Source organism: Scyliorhinus torazame, chromosome 1, assembly GCF_047496885.1.
Source record: "Scyliorhinus torazame isolate Kashiwa2021f chromosome 1, sScyTor2.1, whole genome shotgun sequence".
Classification (NCBI taxonomy): domain Eukaryota; kingdom Metazoa; phylum Chordata; class Chondrichthyes; order Carcharhiniformes; family Scyliorhinidae; genus Scyliorhinus; species Scyliorhinus torazame.
The window spans coordinates 94,146,474-94,173,534 of record NC_092707.1 but is presented as its reverse complement, the minus strand read 5'-3'; the positions used below and the strand labels follow the sequence as shown (position 1 = coordinate 94,173,534).

General features: G+C 46.0%; 1 protein-coding gene across 1 annotated transcript in view; it reads right to left on the bottom strand.

Moving 5' to 3' along the window:
• Nucleotides 1-565: 565 nt before the first annotated feature.
• LOC140429566 (peptidyl-prolyl cis-trans isomerase FKBP8-like) overlaps nt 566-27,061 on the bottom strand; it is an 83,651-nt gene continuing 57,155 nt past the window's right edge. The window contains exons 5-9 of the mRNA XM_072516740.1: nt 25,012-25,184; nt 24,385-24,462; nt 23,049-23,147; nt 8,527-8,636; nt 566-1,561 (exon numbers count right to left, since the gene is read on the bottom strand). Coding sequence (XP_072372841.1) covers nt 8,559-8,636; nt 23,049-23,147; nt 24,385-24,462; nt 25,012-25,184 — 428 coding nt within the window. The 3' untranslated portion in view covers nt 566-1,561; nt 8,527-8,558. The remainder of the gene's footprint in view (nt 1,562-8,526; nt 8,637-23,048; nt 23,148-24,384; nt 24,463-25,011; nt 25,185-27,061) is intronic.

The window sequence follows — 27,061 nt, the reverse complement described above, 5'->3', positions numbered from 1 at the left end:
CTTCACAGCGCTAAGGTCCCAGGTTCGATTCCCAGCTCGTATCACTGTCTGTGCAGAGTCTGCACGTTCTCCCTGTATCTGCGGGGTTTCCTCCAGGTGCTCCGTTTCCTCCCACAAGACGTGCTGTTAGGCAATTTGGACATTCTGAAATCTCCGTGTACCCGAACAGGCGCCGGAATGTGGCGACTAGGGTTTTTTCACAGTAACTTCATGGCAGTGTTAATGTAAGCCTACTTGTGACAATAAAGATTATTATAATTTGAATTCAATAAAAATCTGGAATTAAAAGTCTAACGGTGACCATGAATCCATTGTCGTAAAAACCCATCTGATTCACTAATGCCCTTGAGGGAAGGAAAACAGTCATCCTTACCTGGTCTGGACTACATGTGATTTCAGATCCACAGCAATATGGTTGACTCTTAAATGCCCTCAGGGATGTGTAACAAATGCTGACCCAGCCAGCGTTGCCCACATACCATGAACAAATTTTTAAAAATAAAAGTAACACTCTGGGAACAATTCCAAACATATTTTATTGAATTCAACATTGTGGTATATTTAAATATTTACACCCGTCATGAACATGCTCTTTACAGAAAGGAATTGCATCATTTTGAAGCAAAATGCACACACACACTGATAGTGTCTGAAGGACCATTCAATTAATATAATTAATGTATAAAATAAATCATGGCCTTGGTATGGATTGGGCAGACAAACATAAAATGCTTCTTAAGAAATTGGTGTGAACATGGATTGAAGGAAAAAAGCCTTTTTAAAATAGCCCAATGTTTATTAAACAATTTTGCCAAAATGCTGCACAGAGAATAATGGATACCTGGTACGATTCAATAGAGATGACTGAATAACTAATTACATAAAGATGATTAAACATTGGCATTGAGTTACATAGGAATGATTGAACAAATGGCATGAAGTTGCATTGTAAATAGTGGATGGGAAGAAATTACATTGAGAATGCTACATAGCTGGACCAATTATGCAGCTATAGATAAACTAACCAGGAATAGATACATTTCCACTTCATTAAGTAAATAATCTGTTCAGTACGAACATTATCTTTTATTCTGGTCTGTGCCCCTTCTCTCTTTCTTTCTCTCTCTCGACGAGATATTCGGTGTCGAAGCAAGGTATCTGATCCACAAGATGTTCAGTCCAGGTATAGATAGATGTTCAGTCAAGTAATTGTTGTTTTGTCTGGCAAGTAACTCCAGGCGTAGATTCAGATGAGTGGATTTACATAACAGCTTAATAATTACTCTTCTTGGTAGATTGTAGGCTAGGTGGTGCTGATGGCTACGTTAGTCAACAAACTGGGAATTTGTAAGACACTCCTTTATCCATTATCTTAATTGGGGCATTGAACAAGTTAAAATCGAATTATAGGAACGGACAGAGGCATATCACACAAAATGTTAAGTATTCATCCACTAATGGTGTTAACAGGAATTTCTAGTTTTCTCAGTCTGAACACAGTAATACCTTTAAGAGGAGTAGATGTATCTCCTAATGCATGCATTAGAATGTTTCTGAGAATCTGAGAAATAAAATGACAATGGTTAATCAAGAAGAAAAATACAATTCACAAGATCATGTGGCCCCTATAACTGTTCATACATTCCGTCAATGACAAAGATATTTTATCCAAATGCACTGTTTTGCACAAATATGATTTGCTATGCAGTTACTGATATAAATAACACTTAATTTGTGTCCACACTGGTCTTGTCTGGCTCGATATCCTGGAATGAGATATATTTGTTCTCAGTACAGCAGTGAGGCATTGGTTTCATACCTCAACCTTATAGCTATCAAGGGAGGGAGTTGAGTATCATTCTTGCAGCATTAGTTCCCCCAGTTATGGGGCAGGATTCTCCAGTCCCCCAGCTGCATGTTTCTCGGCAGCGCACCGTTTGCTGGCAGTGGGACTCTATACTCCCGCCGCTCCTCAATGGGATTTCCCATTAAAGCTATCCCACCCCACTGGGAAACGTACGGGCAGTTGTGTACTTCCGGTGGGAAAAGTGAATCACGACAGCTGGAGAATTACAGCTATGGAATCTGAAGTGAAACTGTGGCACAAAGTTGCATATCAACAAAGGACAGGCAGCTGGGGGCCGCCGATCCCCTGGGAGGCCCCCACGAATGCCGTTCCATCTGGTCGCCATTTGTGGAGACTTGTGCTGACCAGCACTCACCCGAGATCTCTGAGACAAAGGGGATAAATCCCAAAGGCTCAGGTACCTCGGGAATCTGCACATGAGAGTGAGGCTAGCTGTCTCGCTCTAATATGCAGATTTGTCAAAAAGTGATCCCGCCCACAATGGGCAGGATTTATACTGTAACGTCTCATGAGATCGCGATGGATCTCGCAAGGCGTTGCAAACCGGGTAGATCCCAGGAGCGGAGTCTCCCAGCTTTTATCGGCCATGCTGCGCCATGGAGAGCTGCCTTTCTGGCGCAGCATGGCCATTGGATCACGTCCTATATATACCTTTATTATTCAACGGGGCAAGTTGAATATAGCTTAGCAGATACTACACAGGCAGGAGAGTACAAGATAAATGCAGTTACACATGGGGCAGGACTGAATCAGACATAAATGTATGTACAATTACCATTGCTGTCTGGATCAGGCAGTAAGAACATAGGCTTAATTGTATCAAATATGGGGAGAAGAGATGCAGCAAAGTTACAACAGTTAATTGGAGGAAGGCAATAGAAGTTATAGACTGAATTGAGCAGCTACATGTTGGTTAGGGTTTTCCACTTTGTGGACACCAGTCCATTGTTTACTGCCTGTTAACTTTAAAGTGTGTGGTGTGTTCACAGTCTAGAAAGTAAAATAATTCTCAGGAAAAGAAAAAGATTAGCTAAGGATGTCTATTTAATTTTGAATTTTGTTTTAAAATTGAATTGAAATTCAGTTAAATGACCAAAGCCCACTCATTACACATGTTATCAGCAGGATTGACAGATGTATTGGAGAAAACCATGTAAATCAGGACATATAATTAGGGGATATCAAGATTGGGTTTCAAAAGCCTGAAGTCTGTAGGAGGCAGGGAAGAATCATGGAAGCAATAAATTCTCGCTTTGAAATTTTGTGAATGTGAGCTTTAATAACTTTAGAAGTAGGTTTAGATTATGATTGATCAAGCCTGGGTAAGTCCAATAATGGCATATGATGAAAGAATGAATGAGTCTATAGCTAGTCTTTTACCTCAGGCAGGTTTATTCTCAAAACAGCCCAGCACAACGTCAGATTCTTCTAGTTCCTTCCACACTCCACTGTTCCAGCTGTGTCCATTTGCAGGTGAGCCAATGCTTATCACCTGCCTTTAGCAATGCAATTGGCGTAACAATGTAATTGCCATGCAATGCAATTGCTGTTTCCTTCTCTTTTTAAAGCTTTTGAAAAATTCTATAATATCTTTTTCTCAACCCACACAAAAGGAAACAAAGTTCTCCATTTTCACATCATAGATCCCACATTCCCTTTACCACATATATAAATAATCACAAAGCAAAAGAAAAAATTACGTTTCCATTGTAATCTAACATACTTTTCCAATACAATTTCTTGGAGCAGGTATTTCTTTTAATTAAATATTCTGGTAATTGGTGACTTGTGTCAACCCATCGTATCTTAGAGATCTTCTTTCTCTCTAATATTTATTTTATGCTGGCTAGATCGATTCTTTTTTAAATTTAGAGTACCCAATTATTTTATTTCCAATAAGGGGGCAATTTTAGTGTGGCCAATCCACCTAACCTGCCCATCTTTTGGGTTGTGGGGGTGAAACGCACGCAGACACGGGGAGAATGTGCAAACTCCACACGGACAGTGACCCAGGGTTGGGATTTGAACCCGTGTCCTCAGCGCCGTAGTCCCAGTGCGAACCACTGCGCCACCGTGCTGCCCTGCTAGGTCTATTCTTAGTCTTTTATCAACAGCATATCTAAATTTAGAGTACCCAATTATTTTTTTTTCCAATTAAGGGGCAACGTAGCATGGCCAATTCACCTAACCTGCACATTTTTAGGTTATGGGGGTGAAACCCACGCAGACATGGGGAGAATGTGCAAACACCACACGGACAGTGACCCAGGGCTGGAATCCGAATCCGGGTCCTCAGCGCCGTAGGCAGCAACGCAGCAGCACTTTTAACTGAGTGAACACTGTCCCTTGAGTAGTATTTCCGTCAGTATATTGTGTAAGACCACCATATCTATTGATCTACTAATGCCAGTGTTTCAGCAGCTGAATGGGGGAGGGTTCAGCGATGATACCTCTTAAAACTAAATAGTTAGCATGCCACGAGAGTAGTTTTACATAGGTTACTTTATTAAGGATTGAGATGAATTATAGGAAAAGTACAGAGTAATCATTATTAACCATTAAACATGTATTCTTAGGACATAGCAGTAATAAGTAATCAATAGTGAAACAATCCAGGATGCTGGTTCTGTTGTTCTGTTTCTCACAGACAAACAGCACAGGATGTTGCGATTGTATATAGCTGTCAGGATGAGGATCCTAGCATCAATCATGGGTTGCTTGCAATTCTATTGGGTGAAGTTTAAACATTGCTTGCAATTCTATTGGGTGAAGTTTAAACATTGCTTGCAATTCTATTGGGTGAGTTTAAACATAGCAGCTTCAGGGATTGGAACACATCCAACTGGGGAGGGCTATTGATTTTTGAATGTTGTACATGTGCTGAGTTTGTGTCTTTGTTCTGTAGAAAGACCTTGGCAGCTTTCCAGGTCTCATGTACATGAAAGCAAACTTGTAGAAAATTAAACCGTCTTCAGATTGTTGATGTGTCTGCTGCTCTTTGTACTGAGTTGAGCCACAGGAGAAAAGCCCACATGGAAGCCGACTCAATACACAGGCCTTGAAACCGCTCCTACAGCAGCTAAGGTGCTTTTCATTGCCCTTTTTATTTTCTTGGCTTGCCAGGCTAATGGGCAACATTTATCCTTTTTTTCCCCACCAGGAATACGCCAACCCTGCTGCGCTAGAGTATCCACCTGGAAGATTAGCATGTGAGGCATCACTAAAACATACTAATTTCATATCTTCTGCTTCACCAAAGGCTGGAAACATTTCAGTGTGCATTTCTCTGAATTTAATTTCTTCAATGATTTATTTTCTCTCAGAACTTCCCAACAGTATCATAGTACTCAGTTCCAACGCACCATAACTAACATCAGGTTTAGTCTGAGTGCACAACTAATTCAACTGTCCAATTAAATTGCTCATTTGGACTATTTCTTTCTTGGATGCTGGATCCTCCTTTTGCGAAGATCTGAACTGATGTTTTGGGATGCGATTAACATTTTCTAGATAGGATCGCTGAGTCAGTGTCACTCCTGACCTCTTGTGCATAATGTACAAACCTATGTACTTAAAGGCCGCTTTGAAGTCTGACTTCCAAACTTGAATTCCTTTTTTTGTTTTGCTTCTTTTATCAGCTTTATCTCCAATTTATAAGCAGCTACTAAAACCTCTCCATCATGAGGGCTTCTACATCCAGTGATATTCCTAGCTTGTCTACAGCCCCCTTTCTTGTTAAGCTACAACCTCCACCTGCCCCCTTCTCTTTTCATGGATTGCCGCTACATTAGAAGGGCAAGAGCAGCAGGCATGTGGGAACACCACCACCTGGATGTTCCCCACCAAGCCATTCACCACCCTGACTTGGAAATCTATCACCATTCCTTCACTGTTGCTCTGTCAAAACCCTGGAAACCCCTTCCTAACAGCACCATGAGTGACCCACATCACATGGACTGCAGCTGTTCAATAAGGCAGCTCACAACCACCGTCTCGAGAGCAAGTGGGCAATAGCCAGTGATGCCCACATCCCATGAATGAATTAAAAAAAAAAAATTCTGAATCCCCAATTCATTTTGTCAAATTAAGGGGCAATTTTAGTGTGGCCAATCCACCTACCCTTCACACCTTTGGGTTGTGGGGGCTGATGTGTTGGGTGCTCTGCTACACAGACGAACCAACACGGTTGCGAATGGTACAACTCAGTTTTATTACTAACACCTATTTACAGTGGTAAACTGGTTACTGAGGTTCGATCATAACCCTTGAATCTGTGGACCTATTCCTAACACTATCTTGGAGTGGCACTCAGCACATGATGGATGTCTGAGTGGCTTGCTGTGAGCTCTGTGCCCTGAGCTGTCTCCTGCTGGAATGAACGGGAAGTGTCGTGTTCCCTGTTTTGTAGTGTGTATGCTCTTGCCTGTGATTGGCTGTGGTGTTGTGTGTGTGTTGATTGGTCCGTTGATCTGTCCATCAGTATGTATGTCTGTTTGCACCATGATGTTTACCTGAATATCATGACGGGGGCGAAACCCACGCAAACATGGGGAGAATGTGCAAACTCCACACAGACAGTGACCCGAGGCCAGGATTGAACCCTGGTGCCTCGTGCCATGAGGCAGCAGTGCTAACCACTGTGCCTCCGTTCTGCCCACATTTTTTTTTATTTTTAAAAATTTAGAGTACCCAATTATTTCTTTCCAATTAAGGGGCAATTTAGCGTGGCCAATCCACCTACCCTGCACATCTTTCAGTTGTGGGGGGCGAAACCCACGCAAACTCGGGGAGAATGTGCAAACTCCACAGTGACCCAGAGCCGGGATCGAACCTGGGACCTCGGCGCCGTGAGGCAGCAATGCTAATCACTGCGCCACCATGCTGCCCCAATTAAGTTATATTAAGCTGAAACCAGCTGAGGCTGTGAATCTGCTGATGTATGAGTTTTGTCATACAAAGTCAATTTCAGTTAATATTGCACATTTAGAAACTGATGTGATGATCATGAAATGAAATGAAAATCGCTTATTGCCACAAGTAGGCTTCAAATGAAGTTACTGTGAAAAGCACCTAGTCGCCACATTCCGGCGCCTTTTCGGGGAGGCTGGCATGATGCTTCCAACATGTATAAAGTTAGAGAAATCAGGGAGTGAAAAATAACGACTCCAAATTCCTAGCAGGAACACTTCAGAGGATTATAATTTGAAGAATTGGGGGTGGAGTGTTGTAGCCATAACTCTGCCTTTTGGCAAAGTAGCACTGTGGTTAGCACTGTTGCCTCACAGCGCCTGGGACCCGGGTTCGATTCCCGGCTTGGGTCACTATCTGTGTGGAGTCTGCACGTTCTCCCGTGTCTGCGTGGGTTTCTTCCGGGTGCTCCGATTTCCTCTCTGAAGTCCCAAAAGATGTGCTTGTAAGGTGAATTGGACATTCTGAATTCTCCCTCAATGTACCCAAACAGGCGACGTAGTGTGGTGACTAGGGGATTTTCACAGTAATTTCATTGCAGTGTTAATGTAAGCATACTTGTGACACTAATAAAGATTATTATTTTTTGAATGCATCTCCCATTGGATATGTGTGATAAGACCATAAGACATAGGAGCAGAATTAGGCCATTCGGTCCATTAAGTATGCTCCGCGTTTCAATCATGGCTGATACGTTTCTCATTCCCATTCTCTTTCTCCTGTCTTCTTCCCATAACCCCTGCTCCACTTATTAATCAAGAACCTATCCATCTCTGACTTAAAGACAGTGATTTGGCCTCCACAACCTTCTGCGGCAAAGAGTTCCACAGAATCACCATATTCTGGCTGAAGAAATATCTTCTCATCTCAGTTTTAAAGGTTCATCTCTTCAGTCTGACGCTGTGCCCTCGGATTCTAGATTTTCCTACTAGTGGAAACAGCTTCTCCCCGTCCACTCTATCTAGGCCTCTCAGTATCCTTTAAGTTTCAATAAGGTCCCCCTCATCCTTCTAAACTCCAACAAGTGCAGACCCAGAGACCTCAAATGCTCCTCATATGACAAGCTCTTCATTCCAATGACCGGTTCCAGCGAACCGACCTAAAATTTCCCATCTTCTGCCTCCCTCCCTTCTTAAACAGGTGTGTTACATTAGGAATTTTCCTGTCCTCTGGGACCCTTCCTGCCTCCAGTGATTCCTGAAGGATCACCACCAATGCCTCCACAATCTCCTCAGCTATTTCCTTTAGAACCGTATGGTGGAATTACTCTTCAAGGGAAACTTTGACTTCATCTCTTGTGAGCCTAAAGTTAAATGATTTTCGACCAATCCTGCACTTTACTCAGGCTGCTGGCAAAAAATCTTAACAATTCATGTTCTTGTTCAGGCTGCTTTAATGTAGGGCATCCCAAATGAACCAAATCTGGCATCTTACATTAAACTCTTGAAACTTACAACACATTTCCATCATTAGCTGTGGGTATTATAACTTGAGAATTTATCAGCTATCTTATCTTAATGTGTACTCCAATCAACCTCATTGTCATTTTATAGTTCGACTGGGCCTCATGCCTGAGAACATTAACCATTCCTGCAAAATGGATTCCATTAATTAAATAGCACTTATTCTTTTTGAGCACTTTAATGATCAGTTTTGCTGATAGTTTTGCAATTGCAATCAATCAGACGTACCTAAATCAGTCTCTGAAAGGTTCAGCAGCTCTTTAAATCTCTTGGCACTCTTCTGGATTTTCCCGTGTTTCTGAATTATTGTTTGTATTTTCAACGTTACTATCTTCAGCCTGTGGCAATAAGAAACAAACTCCTTAGGATAGCCTCTACTAAATATTAGTGATAGCCTAATTCCTTCTACAGTGACTTAAATACAACATTGTTTTTTCCTAAATCTAATTTATCTCCTTCAGTATGAACAATTATCGGTCATCTGCTCGCACCATTTCTCTTCCTGGCTTGTATTTTAGAACGACATGCGGACGCATTTCTCCCAAAAAATTACTAATTGTGGTCTCAGCCATGATCTCATTAAATGGCAGCTCGAGGGGCTGAATGGCCTGCTCCTTTTCCTGTGCTCCTATGCGTTCCAGATCACAATCCACCCACATTTAGTAATTGTTTTGGAAAAGGGTGGGTTTTGCACCGCCATTGAAATGGGAGGGGCCTAATTACATCGGCAAGCCCATCTTCATAGAGATTAAATGGCGCCGCAATCTTCAAGCGACAGTAAAGCCCCCATCCCCTCAACCACCATCACTGGCATCGTGTTTTCAGTGTTCCCACCCACCACCATCCTCGCTGGCTTCAGTGCCCCCAACCCAGCCCCCAAAGGAACACTGGCATCAGGACTATCTCCATGGGTCTTCCTTCAGGCCTCCCCCCCCACCCCCCCCAACAATCACCGGCACTAGCGTCCTCCCTCTCCCCCCAGGTGAGTGACATCCCGCCAAGGGGTGCCATCCCCCGTGTCGCATTCATGTCCTGCCCCTTTCAGTGGCAACCTGACACGTCATCCAGGTAGTGCCAGTTTGGTACTGCCGGGCTGCCAACTGCCCTGCCATGAACCCATCACCCAGGGGTTACAATGTCCTCAGCGCACCCCCCCCCCTCCCCCCCCCCCCCCCCCCCCGGTGTGGTGGAGACCAGTAGTGATTCACATTGCGCCGGCGGGTGGGAGAAGGATGCTGGGTTCTACACCTTGCGAGATCTAACACAATCTTGTGAGATGTCGCAATGTGTATCCCACCCATTTTGGGTGAGGTCACATTCTGGCAAATCTTCATATTAGAGTAAGACAGCTAGTCTCACTCTAATATGCATTCCCGAGATCTAACCAAGGCATGGGATCTAACCCCCTCACCTCGTAGACCTCGGGCAAGCGCCTTTCAGTGCTGGTCTCCTTTTGTGAGGGCCACGAAGAATCCAGCACGAGTTTTAAGGATACAAAGTAATAACATTTATTTACAATAACATATACATACACATAACAGCAGCAGCAACCTCGCTTGCTGCTTACTCCTTCCTGCTGGTTCCAAACTGGCTTGCTTTATTTATACTTGGAGTTTACTAATGGTTTCTCCGCTCCCCTCATTGGGGAAGCTCATACTCCCACAGGATTGTGGGATTGTCATTAGTCCCCAGCCAGTGGTAAGCAGGCAGGTTATAACATCCCTCCCCCCCCACCCCCCCCCCAAAGTCCTAGGAATCCACCGAAGACCCTGGCGAAGGAGGGCGTCGGACTCGTTTTGCCGCAGGCTGGACACCATTTGCATGCGGCGCTGGATCAGGCGGCGTGTAACGAGACGGAGACCGGCGCTTCCGTGATGAACGGCGTAACGGTTGTACATCCACGGCCCGTGGACCCGAGGATTCCCCCTCTGATGCGTCCTGTGTCTCCATCTCGGAGTCAGAGACTGCTGCCTTCGTCATGTCAGCGTCTCTATCTCCATTCGGTTCTGTAACGACCTGCGCAGGCTTTGAGTGAGGCACCAGTGGAAGATTGTGGGACTACCTTCCCTTGTCTCTGGTCTCTGCGGCTGTAGAAATGAGCTCTGGGGGCGGGGAATCTTTTGAGGGGATAGTCTTCTGGACCGAACGTGGTCTACATGTTTGCGCTGGAGATGACCCTGGGCTTGCACCTGGTAAGATATAGGGCCCGTTTGGCGAAAGATTACGCCAGGAACCCACTGGGCACCACCAGCAAAATTCCGAACGAACACTGGGTCACCGGGCGCAAACTGCCGAATCGGCCGATGCCGAGAAAATCCCTGTCCCTGCCGTTCTTGTGTGTGGCGTACTTCTGCACCAATGTCCGGGAAAACCATACTAAGGCAGGTGCGAAGTCTCCGGCCCATTAGGAGTTCTCTGGGAGCTACTCCAGTCACCTATACGTAAACAAAAAACGAGCCAGTCTCGTGTCCATTGATCCGGAAGACTGCTTCTTTAGGCCTCTTTTGAATGTCTGCATTGCGCGCTCTGCCAACCCATTTGAAGCCGGGTGGTAAGGGGCAGTGCGGATATGGCGTATGCCGTTCATCTTCATGAACCTCGCATGGGAGGCCATGCGTACTAAAAGACAAACGCATCTTTTCAATTGTTGCGCAGGACATTGTCCCCTGCATCTTATGCACCTCCAGCCATTTAGACTGGGGGTCGATTAATAGAAGGAACATGGATCCTTGAAAAGGGCCTGCGAAATCTGCATGCAAGCGTGCCCAAGGCCGCCCTGGCCATTCCCAGTGATGTAGGGGCGCGGCCGGCGGATGCTTCTGATGCACCTGGCAAATGGAGCAGTATTGGGCCACCTTCTCAATGTTGGTGTCGAGGCCTGGCCACCCGACATAACTCCGGTCCAACATTTTCATTTTGGTCACACCTGGATGCCCATTTTGCAAGTCTCTTATTATCAGCTCCTGGCCTTTTTCCGGGACAATCACACGCGTCCCCCACAAGAGGATGCCGTCTTCCACGCTGAATTCTGACAGCTTGGAGGAAAATGCCCGCAACTCGCCTGGGAGATGTCTATGCTGCCCACCATACAGGACAATGTGCCGGACCTTTGACAGGACTGGCTCCGTCTGGGTCCACTCACGGATCTGTGATGCCGTGACAGGCAAGGTGTCCATAAAATTTAGGGTTGCAACCACTTCACCGGTCGTGGGGGTCGACATGGGGCCAGTCGATAAAGGCAATCTGCTCAGTGCGTCGGCATTTGCTATCTGCATTCCTCGTTTGTGCTCCAGAGAATACTCGTATGCAGCAAGCAACAAAGCCCAGCACTGGATCCGTGCGGAAGCAATGGGCGGTATTGGCTTATCCTCTCTGAAAAGTCCCAGCAGAGGCTTATGATCAGTCACGATAGTGAAATGGCGGCCATACACGTACTGGTGGAAGCAAAAACCACTGCCAGGCCCTCCTTCTCGATCTGCGCGTACTATTTCTCCGCTGCAGTCAATGTGCGGGAGGCGAAAGCTATCGGTCGCTCGGCCCTGTTCTCCATCTTGTGGGACAGGACGGCCCCAATACCATACGGGGATGCATCACATGTGACGAGCAAAGGCTTTCCAGGATCATAGTGGGTTAGTAACCCAGACGACAACAATTGTTGCTTTACCCGCCGGAAAGCGGTTTCTTGCGGCTGACCCCAAACCCAGGTGTGATTTTTCTTTAGCAGAAGGTGCAACGGGGCCAGCGTAGTTGCCAGATTGGGGAGGAACTTCCCGTAATAGTTTACGAGACCGAGAAAAGAACGAAGATGCGAAGTGTCAGTCGGGGCGGGGGCCTGTTGAATCGCACGCACCTTCTCTGCGACGGGTTGCAAACCTTTGCGGTCCACCCGATAACCTAGGTAGACTACTTCCTTTGCCTGAAATACGCACTTTGTGCGACGTAAACGGACTCCAGCCTCCGAAAAACGTCTAAGGACAGCCTCCAGATTTTCCAAATGTTCCTGCTCCGACGTCCCTGTAATCAAAACGTCATCTAAGTAGACTGCAACACGTGGTAAACCTCTCAAAATGCCCTCCATAAATCATTGAAAAATAGCGCAGGCAGAGGATACTCCAAAGGGCAACCATGTATGTTCATACAGGCCCCGGTGTGTACTATTCGTTACATATGGTCGGGAGGCAAGGTCCAGCTCCAACTGTAGGTAGGCGTGACTCATATCTAATTTTGTGAAGGAGAGTCCGCCTGCAAGCTTCGCGTAGAGATCCTCTATGCGAGGCATTGGATATCGGTCGAGTCGGGAAGCCGTATTCACTGTACGTTTATAGTCGCCACACAAGCGAACTGTGGCATCTGGCTTCATTACAGGTACAATTGGTGCTGCCCAGTCAGCAAAACGGACGGGCCTGATAATACCCAAACGAGTGAGCTCCCCTTCTACCTTCTCGAGCAAGGCGTAAGGCACCGGGCGCGCCCGGAAATAGCGCGGCGTGGCTCCTGGTTCGACTTGGATACGGGCTACGGCCCCTTTTATTTTCCCCAAACCAGGCTGGAATACGTCTGGGTATCGTCCTAGCACCTCAGTCAACCCTTCAGAAACTGTTTGGAGGATGTGCTGCCATTGCAACCGCAAATGGCGCAACCAGTCCCGACCCAACAGGCTGGGCCCATGGCCGTGTACCACGATAAGTGGGAAACGCCCCTCCTGGCGTCCATAAACAACAGGGGTCATTGTAGTTCCTGCAATGTCCAGTGGTTCCCCCGTGTAGGTGGCCAACCTGGCCTGTGAGTCGGTTAATGTAAGGGTCTCTATACCCTGCTTGATGCGGTCGAATGTCCTCTGGGTGATCACGGAGAGCGCTGCGCCAGTGTCCAACTCCATCTCAAGCAGGTGACCATTGACCCGTACTGTCACCTTAATGGGGGCCACACGGTGAGCTGCCACGCAATGCAGCTGTAGGCAGTCGTCCTCCATCTCCACGTCCTCAGGAGTAGTCGCCGCAGGTTCATCCACATGGAAGGTACGGCCGCTGGGCTGGTCCCAGTTTCGGTCGGAACGACGGCGCCTCTGGCGCCCCCAGGACCGACGTCCGCGACGGGGTCGGCGCCTACAAGTCTGACACGGACATGGCTCCTCATCCATTGGTTCTGGAGAAGGCTCCCTTCGGGGAGGAATGTCCAACGGCCACTGACGTCGGTCCGGACGGCGCCTCGCCCAAGGTACCGCAGGAGTGCGGGGGGATGTTTTTGGACGGAAGGGGTTGCGCTCCAAGGCATGCACTTCCATTCCCTGTAGCTCCTGCACTCCTCGTTCTGCGCTCTCTCGGGACAATACTATTTGAATGGCCTGTTGAAAAGTCAATGTTGGCTCAGCTAACAACTTTCTCTGGGTGGCCGCATTGTTAATACCGCAAGCCAACCGGTCACGTAACATTTCTGACAAGGTCTCACCATAGTCACAGTACTCCGCAATGCTGCGTAGCCTGGATAGAAAATCGGCAAGGGATTCTCCAGGGACGGGGTTGGGTTAAAATGTTGCCCCACTATATTCACAAGTTCATCAAACGTTTTGGTGTCCGGCGCAGCTGGGTATGTAAGGCTCCTAATCACCCCAAACGTATGTGGGCCGCAGGCGGTGAGCAATATGACCACCTGGCGCTCGTTTTTGGTGATATTGTTTGCTCGGAAATAGTAACACATCCGTCGTGCATACTGGTTCCAGCTTTCCAGCGCAGCATCAAAAACATCCAAACGTCCATACAGAGGCATGATATAATAGAAAACAACTTCCAACCTGTATCCAACAAAAATCCAGGGAAGTGGCTTCAGCAGTGTAGACAGCTATTCGGTTTAACTCTCGTCGCCAGTTTTGTGAGGGCCACGAAGAATCCAGCACGAGTTTTAAGGATACAAAGTAATACCATTTATTTACAATAACATATATATATGTAACAGCAGCAGCAACTTCCCTTGCTGCATACTCCTTCCTGCTGGTTCCAAACTGGCCAGCTTTATTTATACTTGGAGTTTACTAATGGTTTCTCCGCCCCCCTCATTGGGGAAGCTCATACTCCCACAGGATTGTGGGATTGTCATTAGTCCCCAGCCAATGGTAAGCAGGCAGGTTATAACATCTCCATAACGGGGATCAGGCAGGATGGCACTCGTGGGGTTTATATTGATTTTTTAAAATATAAATTTAGAGTACCCAATTCATTTCTTCCAATTAATGGGCAATTTAGCGTGGCCAATCCACCTATCGTGCACATCTTTTGGATTGTGGGGGGCGAAACCCACGCAAACATGGTGAGAATATGCAAACTCCACACGGACAGTGACCCAGAGCCAGGAACGAACCTGGGACCTCGGCACCGTGAGGCAGCAGTGCTATCCGCTGCGCCACCGTGCTGCCCTGGGTTTTACATAGATACATACATAGAAGATAGGAGCAGGAGGAGGCCTTTTGGCCCTTTGAGCCTGTTCCGTCATTTATCACGATCATGGCTGATCATACAACTCAATAGCCTAATCCTGCTTTCTCCCCATAACCTTTGATCGCGTTCGCCCCAAATGTTATATCTAGCCACCTCTTGAATATATTCAATGTTTTCGAATCAATTATTTCCTGTGGTAATGAATTCCACAGGCTCACCACACTTTGGGTGAAGAAATGTCTCCTCATCTCTGTCCGAAATGGTGTATCATGAATCCTCAGACTGTGACCCCTGGTTCTGGACACACCCACCATCAGGAACATCTTCCCTGCATCTACCCTGTCTAGTCCTGTTAGAATTTTATAAGTCTCTATGAGTTCCCCCCTCATTTTTCTGAACTCCAGCGAGAACAATCCTAACCTAGTCAATCTCTCCTCATATGACAGTCCTGCCATCCCTGGAATCAGTCTGGTAAACCTTTGCGGCACTCCCTTGAGAGCAAGAACATCCATCCTCAGAAAGGAGACCAAAATGGCACACAATATTCCAGGTGTGGCCTCACTAAGGCCCTGTATAATTGCAACAACACATCCCTGCTCCTGTACTCGAAACCTCTCACGATGAAGGCCTTCTTCACCGTTTGCTGCACCTGCATGCTTACCTTCAGCGACTGGTGCACAAGGACACCCAGGTCCCGCTGCACACTCCCTTCTCCCAATTTACAACCATTCAAGTAGTAATCCTCCTTCCTGGTTTTGCTTCCAAAGTGAATAACCTCACACTTTTCCAAATTATACTGCATCTGCCATTGATTTGTCCACTCACCCAACCTGTTCAGATCATGCTGTAGGATCTCCGCATCCTCGACACAGTTCACCCTCTCACCCAACTTGGTATCATCTGCAAACTTTGAGATTTTCAATTTGTTCCCTCATCCAAATCATTAATATTTATTGTGAATAGCTGGGGTCCTAGCACTGATCCCTGTGGCACTCCACTAGTTACTGCCTGCCAACTTGAAAAGGACCCATTAATTCCTACTCTTTGTTTCCTCTCTGCCAACCAGTTTTCTATCCACCTCAATACATTTCCCCCAATCCCATGCACCTTAATCTTTCACAATAATTTCTTCTGCGGGACTTTGTCAAACGCCTTCTGAAAGTCCAAATATACCACATCGACTGGCTCCCCCTTGTCAACTGTACTAGTTACATCTTCAAAGAATTCTAACAGATTTCCCCTTCATAAATCCATGCTGACTCTGACTGATCCTGCCATTGCTTTCTAAATGTTCAGCCATAAAGTCCTTGATAATGGACTCAAGAATTTTCCCAAGACCGATGTTAGACTTACTGGTCTATAATTCCATGTTTTCTCTCTACCTCCCTTTTTGAATATTGGAGTGACATTAGCTACCCTCCAATCTGCAGGGACTGTTCCAGAGTCTATAGAATCCCGGAAGATGATCACCAATGCATCCACTATTTCCAGAGCCACTTCCTTAAGCACTCTGGGATGCAGATTATCAGGCTCTGGGGATTTATCCGCCTTCAATCCCATCAATTTTCCCAGCACCATTTCTCTACTAATATTGATCTTCCCTCTCACTAAACCTTTCATTGTCCAACATTTCTGGTATCTGATTTGTGTCCTCTTTTGTGAAGACAGAACCAAAGTATGTATTCAATTGCTCAGCCATTTCTTTGTCCCTTATTATACATTCACCTGTTTCTGTTGTAGGGGCCTACATTTGTCTTTACCAATCTCTTTCTCTTCACACATCAATAGAAACTCTTAGTGTCAGTCTTTATGTTCCCTGCAAGCTTACTGTCATACTTTATTTTCCCCTTCTTAATCAATCCCTCGGACTTTGCTGAATTCTAAACTGCTCCCAATCCTCAGACCTATTATTTTTCTTGGCCAATCTGTATGCTTCTTCCTTGGACGGTTACTATTTTTATTTTCCTTTGTAAGCCATGGATTGGCCCTCTTGCCAGACAGAAATGAACAGTAGCTGCAGTTCCCCCATGCGTTCCTTGAATGTTTGCCATTGCCTATCAACTGTCATCCCTTTAAGTAACTCTCTCCAATCTATCAAGGCCAACTCATGGCTCATATCTTCATAGTTTCCTTTATTAAAATTCAGCACCTTAGTCTCCGTATCAACTACTTCACTCTCCATCTTGATAAAAAATTCTATCATGTTATGGTAGCTCATCCCCAAGGGGTCTCGCACAGCCAGATTGGCAATGATTTCCTTCTCATTGCACAGTACCCAGTCTAAGATGGCCTGTTCTCTAGTTGTTTCCTCCACATATTAGTCAAGAAAACCATCCCGTATACACTCCAGGAATTCCTCCTCTACGGCATTGTGGCTAATTTGATTTGCCCAATCTATGTGCAGATTAAAATCATCCATGATCGCCGATATTCCCTTATTCCATGCATCTCTAATTTTGTGTTTAATGTCATTTTCAACATCACCACTCGAGGTTGGGGGTCTATATATGACACCCACTAATGTTTCTTGCCCTTTGGTATTTCTCAACTCTACCCATACAGACTCCACACAGTCAGAGCTAATATCCCAGGGGATCGGAGGCCCTTAGCTGCATGTCCCATAGACCTGAATATCATCAGCTATGCCACCTGCTCTTTTACATCCTCTGTATGTCTCATCTGTTTTCTTCTGGAATATATCCTGGTTTCCTTTGAGACTAAAAGGTACTCTGGATAAATACTTATCAGATCTTCCTGACTACTGATCTAGTGGTGCTTTTTTTCAATGGGTCTTCAGCTCACAGTGCCATCTGCACAAACTCATGGTTTACTGAGATTCGCCTGCAGCGTTTCACAACTGCTCAACCCCAGGATAGCAGAAACATCTGTTCCAGTGATATAGAAGCAACATATTTTCCTTAATGCCTCCCACTGATTTAGGTTTTGCCTAGCTGTCGAATCTCAGTTTCCCCCCGTATGCCATTAGCATTGCTGCTTGGTTCCAGAGCACCTTTCCTTGGATAACATTTTCTTTGAAATTTTCAGGAAAGTTCTACTGATACAGTCTGAGCAGGTTGATGTTACCCTTTGCTCTGGTATGAAGCTTCAGATTTATGGCTGTGGGTGTATTTCTCTCCCTCTTCCTGATCTGAATGGTTGTATGAATTTCTTTTCTCCAGCCTTTTAATGCAGTTGTATGATTCCTATGTGTATTATGTTCTCCAGCTCATAATCATCATCTTGGAAGAGGTCCACAGGCAGTTCTCCCAAGCGGGCATCTGCCTGAAGAGAGGCAAGTGTGTGTTTCAGGCAAAGGCGGTCACATACCTGGGACATCGTGGCATGGTAGCACAGTGGTTAGCACTGTTGCTTCACAGCACCAGGGACCTGGGTTTGATTCCTGGCTTGGGTCACTGTCTGTGTGGAGTTTGTACGTTCATCCCGTGTTTGCATGGGTTTCCTCCGGGTCCTCTGGTTTCCTCCTACAGTCCAAAGATGTGCAGGTTATGTGGATTGGCCATGTTACATAGCCTTTAGTGTCCAAAATGATTCGGTGGGGCTACTGTGTTATAGGATAGGGTGGAAGTGTGGGCTTATGTAGGGTGCTCTTTCCAAGGGCCGGTGCAGACTTGATGGGTGAAATGGCCTCCTTCTGCACTGTAAAGTCTATGAATCACTGTAAATTCTATGATCAGGATGACTTACACACAGTAGAAGAAAAGGTTCAGGCCATAAAGGGAGCCCCGACACCAGAAAATACGATCGAACATGAGGTTGTTTTTGGGGCTCATGAACTATTATGGGAAATTTATCCCAAACTTAGTCACCCCTACAAGCACTGCTGAAGAGCCGAAAATGGGCATGTGGAGTGTCATGAGAGGAAGCGTTTGCAAGGCTAAAGAAGCAGCCAATATCATACCAGCAGTTGACACCCTTCAAGGCCGCTCATCCTCACGGCCACCCCATACGACAATGGAACAGTCTTTTCCCATTGGTGGGACGACGGCACGGAACGCCCAATAGTATAAGTATCTAGCACTCTGGCCGACTGGAACGCCACTATGCCCAGAAAGAGAAAAAAGGGTTGGCCGTGATAAACGCAGCAAAGAAATTCCATTTGGGCAGCATGGTAGCACAAGTGGATAGCACTGTGGCTTTACAGTGCCAGGATCCTATGTTCGATTCCCTGCTGGGTCACTGTCTGTGAGGAATCTGCACGTTCTCCTGGTGCTCCGGTTTCCTCCCACAGTCCAAAGACGTGCAGGTTAGGTGGATTGGCCATGATAAATTGCCCTTCGTGTCCAAAACGGTTAGGAGGGATTACGGGGATAGGGTGGAAGTGAGGGTTTAAGTGGGTCAGTGCAGACTCGATGGGCAAATGGCCTCCTTCTCCACTGTATGTTATATGTCCATCAGTATGTCTACAGGTGACACTTCTTTATCATAAGTGACCATAAGCCCCTGCTGGGTCTCTTCAAGAATGACAAGGGGATTCCTCCCATAGCCTCAACCTGGATCCAGCGTGTCGTCATTAGCGGCTTACGAATACATGTTTGAGCAGCGGACGGGTGTACAGATAGCAAACACCCTCAGTCTACTGCTGCCTGTGAGCTCCCCGTTTCACCGGTAACGGATGAGGTCCTGGCAACAATGAACTTTATGGACATTCTGCCTGTGATGGCCGCACAAATCTGTAAATGGACCCAGAGGGATTGCACATTGGAAAAACTACGCCACATCATCCTGCAAAGCAGGTTACAGAGAAGTCTCTCCAGCAGAGCTACAGTCTGACATCATGAAGTAGCAGGAGCTCAGTGTGGAGGACGGTATCCTCCAATGGGGAGCTCGCATGATCGCTGGGTAGAGAGATGTTCCTACAGAACCTGCATAGTGGACACCCTGGGACCTTGAATATCAAGATGCCAGTGAAAAGCTATGTGTGGTAGCCTGGAATCGACGGTGACATTGAGAGCGTGGTAAAACGGTGCCTGGCATGCCAGGAACACCAGAAGCTCCCTCCGTCGGCTTCGCTCCATCCCAGGGAATGCCCCAAGTTCATTTGCACACCGACATCGCCGGGCCATTCATTGGATCTATGTTTCTGGTCCTCGTAGATGGCCACTTCAAGTCACTGGACATGAACCGGATGCCCACCACCAGCTCGAGGATTAGGGCAGCATGGTTAGCATTGCTGTCTCACAGCGCCAGTGACCCAGGTTGAATTCTAGCCTTGGGTGACTGTATGGAATTTGCACATTCTCCCCACTTGGCCCCGCCACTGGCAGAGGCGCAGCCACCCGCGAGGCGACGAAGAAGACGCCCTCAGCTGGCCACTGGAGGGGAACCTTCAGACTTGAGGGGGATGTAATAACTCTCACAAGGCCCACAGGGATATCCTCATTGATCATCCCATGGGATTCATGAAATACAAGCTTCCCCGCTAGTGGACAGAGGAAGGATTTCCACCCAGCTTGAGCTCCACACTGTGCTATGTAAAAGCTGGCCCAGACAGGGACCACAATTCTGCTAGGCCCGACTGGGACTTATTGGGTGCGATTCTCTGGAAAGATTTCCAAGTGCTGTAGCGAGCAGGAAATGCCGTGAGTTTCCGGACGCTCGGCGCGGCAAGGCCGACAACACTATTCAACGTTAATTGGCCCGCTTGACAAGGCCTCACGAGCTTCCCGCCCCGAATGCCGGCTCGCCAGCTGATTCCCCGGGACCGCGCTCGCCAGCCCCCCTCTAACAATGCCGAGCAGAACTTTGGTTGCACTTACTCAGCCAATCCCAGCCAGCCCCCAACAATGGCGCGAGGAGACCGGCCTCAAGATTCGGGGATGCTGACCTGCTAGGTTCCTGGACGTAGTGGAGGCCAGGAGGGATGTCCTGTTCCCCTGAGGGTCCTGGAAGGTGAGCCACAAGGCAGCCGAGGTGGCGGCAGCAGTCAGCTTGGGCAGTGTGACCAGGAGGACGGGCCTCCAGTGTCATAAGAAGGTCAACGACCTACATCGGTCAGCCAGAGTGAGTAGACACCAGCGTCCCATCCCCCAACCCCCTAAGAGAGCATCCCCCCAGGCGACTCCCAACCCTCCCTCCATCCCCCCCCTTCAGCACTTCCTTCACTCATCCCTTCAACACGCACTCCACCCCAACCCTCCCTTCACAAACCACCCCCCCCCCCCCCCCCCAATAACTGTGAATCAAAGAATGTGGCTAATGATGCCCTATGTGTCCCCTCAGGAAAAGCCCTCCCATAATCAGTGGGAGTGGGCTCAGACTGGCGGTGGAGTGCCGGAGTGAGAATTCTTACCTTCTTAAAGGAGTGGGCCCTGGAGGTGACTGGTGTGGCCGAGGACAGGGCGGTCACCCACGCAGAGGCTGGCGGACGCCTCAGAGGTGAGGGACCACCAGGCTCCACCCAGAGGACCTGTCAAACGTGAGTTGTGATTGCCTTACTGACTGACCATCCCTCCCACTGACCACATGTCCATTCTCCTGCAGGTCCATCAGCCAACGACGCCGGCCCATCCCAGGCAGCCCACTTTCCCGACTCCGAGGAGAACACTTCGGAAGAGAGCTCTGAGGATGCAACTGTTATAGTCACGGCACAGCTGTCATCCCACCCTCCACCAGAGACACACACATCTCGGTGGGAAATGTTAGTGGTCAGGCTTCTGGGGCACAATCTGGTGAGCACCTCACTGCTGCTGGTGTACATCAGGTGGAGGCAGGAGTCCCCAGGCAAGGCAGCAGTCGGAGGTCTGCTGGATCCCTGGACCCAGTGGACTACTGAAGGAGTGATGAACGGTCGGAGGTTTTGTCTTTCAGGTGGGATGTTAAACTGAGGCTCTGCCAATTTGTTCAGGTGGATGTGAAAGATCCCATGGCATGTGTACTGGCCAACGAAAGTTGCCATAGTCCCTGAGGACCATAGGCTGCTCTTCCCTTTTGAGAGAGAGCTGACTGGTGGTGATTTAACCTGAGGATCACCACACCTAAGGCAAGGGGCAAGGTTGAGAAGGCAGGGCCTTCATGGATGACCTCAACAGGTACAGGAATTGAACCCACACTATTGGCGTTGCCCTGAAATGAAATGAAAATCGCTTATTGTCACAAGTAGGCTTCAAATGAAGTTACTGTGAAAAACCCCTAGTCGCCACATTCCGGCGCCTGTTTGGGGAGGCTGTTACGGGAATCAAACCATGCTGCTGGCCTGCCTTGGTCTGCTTTCAAAGCCAGCGATTTAGCCCTGTGCTAAACAGCCCCTCAAACCTGGGACCTCGGCGCCGTGAGGCTGCAGTTCTAACCCACTGCGCCACCGCGCTGCCCTGTATCACGAACCAGCCAACCAGTCAAATGAGCTATCCAACACCCCCAGTGCTAGCCAATATTTATCACTTAAACAACATCACAAAAATGAATTATCTGGTTGTTAACACATTATGTTTTGTGGGAACATGCTGTGTGCAAATAGACTGCAACGTTTCCTATATGACAGTCGTGACTACACTTCAGAAGTATTCCATTGGCTGTCAAGTGCTTTTGATGTCTGAACGTTATGAAAGATGCTACATGAATGCACGGCTTTATTTCTTTTATTTCAGGCGCCTACTATGAGAATATGGCTCAAGCTATAGAATATCAAACAGAGTTTTTAGTCTGAAGCTAGAATAGAGCTTGATGGGAAAATGAAATGTCAAACAGAGTTTTTAGTCTAATGGAATTTCAAGGCATTTTGTTATCGCTTATGCTTTTGCGCTAGACAGTTTGCAGTAACAAAACACGGCCTTGGGAATCGTTTCTACTTCTACAGATAACTATATTTTAGCTGAGAGCCACAGAATGCTGTAATTCTCAGGCCTCCTCTTTGGGGGCTGTCCTTAGGAAGGAAACATTGTCATTTAATGAGATATAAATAACTCTGCTGTATTAATTTCGACTTGCTACTGTAGACTCTCTGATGTACAGTGCTCAAGTCCCAGCCGTGAATAAACGTACGTTTGTTGAAGTAACTTGGTGTTCGATTGATCATTTCATCCGGACTGAAGGGAAACAAAAATTCACAACTACAGCCTGAGGCACTCCCAGGCCAGTTACAGCACAGTGAGCCATGGAGCAAAGGTGCTTCAACTCTCCTCCAACATTTACTATTATGAGCAACACATCATCACTTAAGTTGTCTTTGGTAATTGAGAGGTTTTGCTGTTTTATGTTGGTAGGTTGACCTGTTATGAGAATATCAAAACCAACAGGCAGAAGATGTACCATATGTGACTACCGGGTTATTCACATTATATAGAAAAGTAATTTTGAACCTACCAAGAACAGTGGACATGCATTCCTTGTTTTAGCATTGCTGGTACCTTCTGATTTTTCTGCCCATTTGTCAAAAACAAGCTTCAGTTCCCTCTCAATTTCCTGCAGGAACAAACAGCAATTGAAAATGTTGGATTGCCCTTTCTGATATATCATTTTGAAGTACTTTTTAATCTTCTGACTATGCATCCCTGGCAGGGAGACTCGCCCACTGGCTGTGTGTATCAGAAATTTGGACATGTGATGTGTCCAATTTAATGGTTGGTAAATCATACACAATGCACCTGGAATTTCAGTTGAGCACTGGCAGTAAGCAAAGCTGCCCGGCAGAAAATCACCCCTATCATATGAGCGTATAAAGGCTATCGAGAATTTGATAATGTTCATCAGATTATAAAAAAGATGCAACATCTAATTCAATGAATTTCTATTTTTGTACCGATCAGTAGTTAGTGAGATTTGGCAAGTCGGGTGCTGATGTAATTATTTGCTTGTAAAAAAAGCCGACAACTTAAAGTAAACATTGAGCTTGATTTTCCACTTGCTGTTGAGGCACAAAACTAGAATACCAAATCAACCATTTATTATGGAAACCATCCAGTTCTCGATGCCATTGATTTAGATGACCGGAGGGTCCACCTATGATAATACTATTTTTAGATTGTTGAATAAATAAGTTGTCCTTTAACCTTAGATATCCTAGGTGAGTGCACCCATGGTGAGTATGGATGTCATGGTTCTGCACCTGACAACTATGCTGCCTATGATTCTGCTCAGTCTGTTTCTATGATTCCGGTTGTAGTGAGCGATTAATATGCTCTCTAGTCAGTAAACATACTTTCTGATTGGAGGAGCTGTCCCCTGCAGAAATCTTCAAACTCACTGACCGTCTTACCAGCATTTTCAACAATTGCTCTGGAGGCCACATAAGTGGCTTTGTGGCTGTGGTTTGGACAAACCTGGTGTAAATGTTGCGAACGAGCTGAAGTATGGTAGTGAGTCAGAATTTGAATCAGGGAAAGTGTCTGTATTAAAGTAACTGTACAGAATGCATTCACCAGGTGCTGAGTGCCTTACAGAGCACAAATCATAAAGTACGATCATGACTGGCAGAATGATTGAGGCACAGTCACACAATGTCATAACATGCATTCAAGGGCCAGTATCATTTGAGAGACAAAATTCACCAAGAGCAAACCACACTGACCACCAGCAGACTTAAAGAAAGCAGCAATAATCAGGAACAACACAAGCATGAGCAGCAAATTTGTAAACATTAATTCCTGTCTGGGAGCTGCATCTTGGACCAGTATCAGAGCAGCACTGAGATTACACTCACCTGATTTGCAGGCTCCACGTGTGAAGCCTTTCTAAGAAATTTGATTGAGAGGAAATACTTCTCTTGCAGTTCAAGCACCTGAAAAAATTGGAAAAGTATATCTAGATCCTGCACATTTCTACACAATAATACCAGCAGCATTTTACACAAAGGAAGTTAGTTCTGAGGTTAAGTACAAATTATTTTTTCACGACGAGGAACTGTGGATGTACTCATTGGAAGACTGTTCAAAAACAAAATCACTTGTTTCACTTTTCACTTGGTCTGAATTTCAATGGGGTTCTCTCAATCTTGTCAAATTTCTTAAAAAAAGAGGCTTTTCTAACAAGTTATGTTGTTCCTACAGGAGGACTCTTATCTAGCCACCATGCCAAAGTGAACGTTGTGAGCCACTTTTCCCTGCTTTATCTCCAACATCTTCCTACTGCTTCATCCACGGATCATTCAGTCAGTGGTCCATTTGGATTAATTCATTAGTGGCTACAACAAATTTGCAAATCTTACTCCATGGTACACATTTATAAAGAATACATTTCAAACATGTCTATTAAAAGTCCAGAACAAAAGCTTTTAATGAATGCGTAATCAGATTTGGATAACAAATTTAATGTCCAGGACAGATCTTACCTTGCCCTTCCTGAACAAGGCTTTGCAATGCTGAGGCTGATGCTGCAAGACAATATCACAGCAGGAAAAGGCCTCCTCTAAGTTTCCGGTATTCAGGTGGCAGGCTGCAATGTTACTGTAACATTTCACTTTTTCATCAAGAAAACTTTTCTCATCTTCATGGTCGAGGACATCTGAAACAATGATGCTGCCACATATAACTTGTCAGCACAGCATGCAGGACTATATCCCAAGACATAAGCCTAGATTGAAAACTGCTTACATTAAGTTGAACAGAAGAGTAGACCTTTGTTAGGATCTAATTGTCTTTGTGAACTTCTTGGCCAGCAGCTCCCAAACTGTGGGTCACAACCCCAATTGGGGTCGCAGGAACAGCAAATGGATCTGCGGGCTTCCCCTCCTCCGAGACTGCTACCTGCAAAGGCAACAAGGTCCAGGCAGTGTCTGACCCTGCTTGGTCTCTCCGTGTCTCTGCAAAGTCCAAAAAGAGATTCCCGTCCAGTGCTAATACTTTAAACAACAAGTTCTATGTGTTGGCATTGGGGCTTGGATTGTCAGAGCGTGTGTGTGTAGAGAGGATGAGGATGGGATAAGCTAATGTGCAAGTTGTTGGAGAAAGGGCTGATCACAGTGTGTACATTGTGATGAAAGTCGACATTGTCATGGTCTATACAATTCTAATAGAACATTCACCACGGATTACAAGAACGCAACCTTGAAATAAAGCGGAACCTAATATAATTGCATCCACTGTGTAATGTATAATTCGTATTGACTTCGATTTGACTTAACTGAGAAAAATAAGCTGAAATTTTATTTATCAATTTTCATTGTGTTTATTTGGCGATTCCTGTTCTTTTGGAAGGGGCATGGCTCCATCTTCATATAAGAGCATTACCTTGTGAATTAAATCAATTTTATTTTAAAGCTCCATTATCTGTAGCAAAATCCATTGTGAAACTGCAGCCCTTGGAACTATAAACATTATGTTGTGTCATTTGAAATCCTCAGCAGAAAATTAAATATTTATTTGACTCATCTCATGATGGCCTTTAGGGAACCTTAGGGTAATGTTGTTATAGATCAGTAATGCTGAATGTAAATGCTAACATCAATAGTATCCAAAGGCCATGAGCTGCAGCAGCTCATATGAAGAAGTGGACTGGTGAGTACATAAAATAAATTTTTTACAAAGTACTTTAAAAGCATAGATTTTCATATTTATATGATGCATTATCTGTTGATCTACAGTATGTGAACTTTTAATAATTATATGCTGCTGCTTTATTTCTGTTTTGTTTTGAGTGATGTCGGGGATCATGTAAATCTTCAAGTGTTGAAATGGGACCATATTTGAAAACAGTTTGGGAAGCATTGCTCTTGGTCTCTGCCCATGATGGCCTAACAGCTGGAGAACACAGGCTAAGGTTAGGCAGCTATTCAAATAGAGTCATTGAGTCAGACAGTGTAGAAAGAGGCCCTTCGGCGTATCATGTCAGCACCGGCCATCAAACAGCTATCCTAAATCATATTATTCACCTGCTCATTCAGCTAGCTACAAGAGATAAAATGATACATTTGCAAATACCACAGAAAGGTGCTATATTCCAGAAATATTGCATTTCTACCAAGGGGCTTCAGGGTAATTTCTCAGGGTAGATACTGTCAGGTTCAAAGCAAGATTTGGGGATCAAAAACATTAGGGTTGCACCTCTATCTCAGTGGACTGTGGAACAATAACAACAATGACTCACAATTATAAAGCATTTTTAACATAATAAAACCATCAGGCACTTCACAGGAAGCGTGTAGCACCGTCAATATGACGCGAGGTAGGTTGAGGTAATGTCAATTGAAGGCTTTATTAAGCAGAACTTTATCCCCAGCAGCGTGGTTACAGAATGCAACTGCTGAGGGAAATGGAGGGAAAAACTGGGTTCTTATACTGGCATTTCTGGGTGGAGTCCAGTAGGTGGCAGATCCTATCAGGACCTGGCATCCCTCCACCAATAGCCTGTCGACACGTGGTGTACCGTATTACCCCTAATAC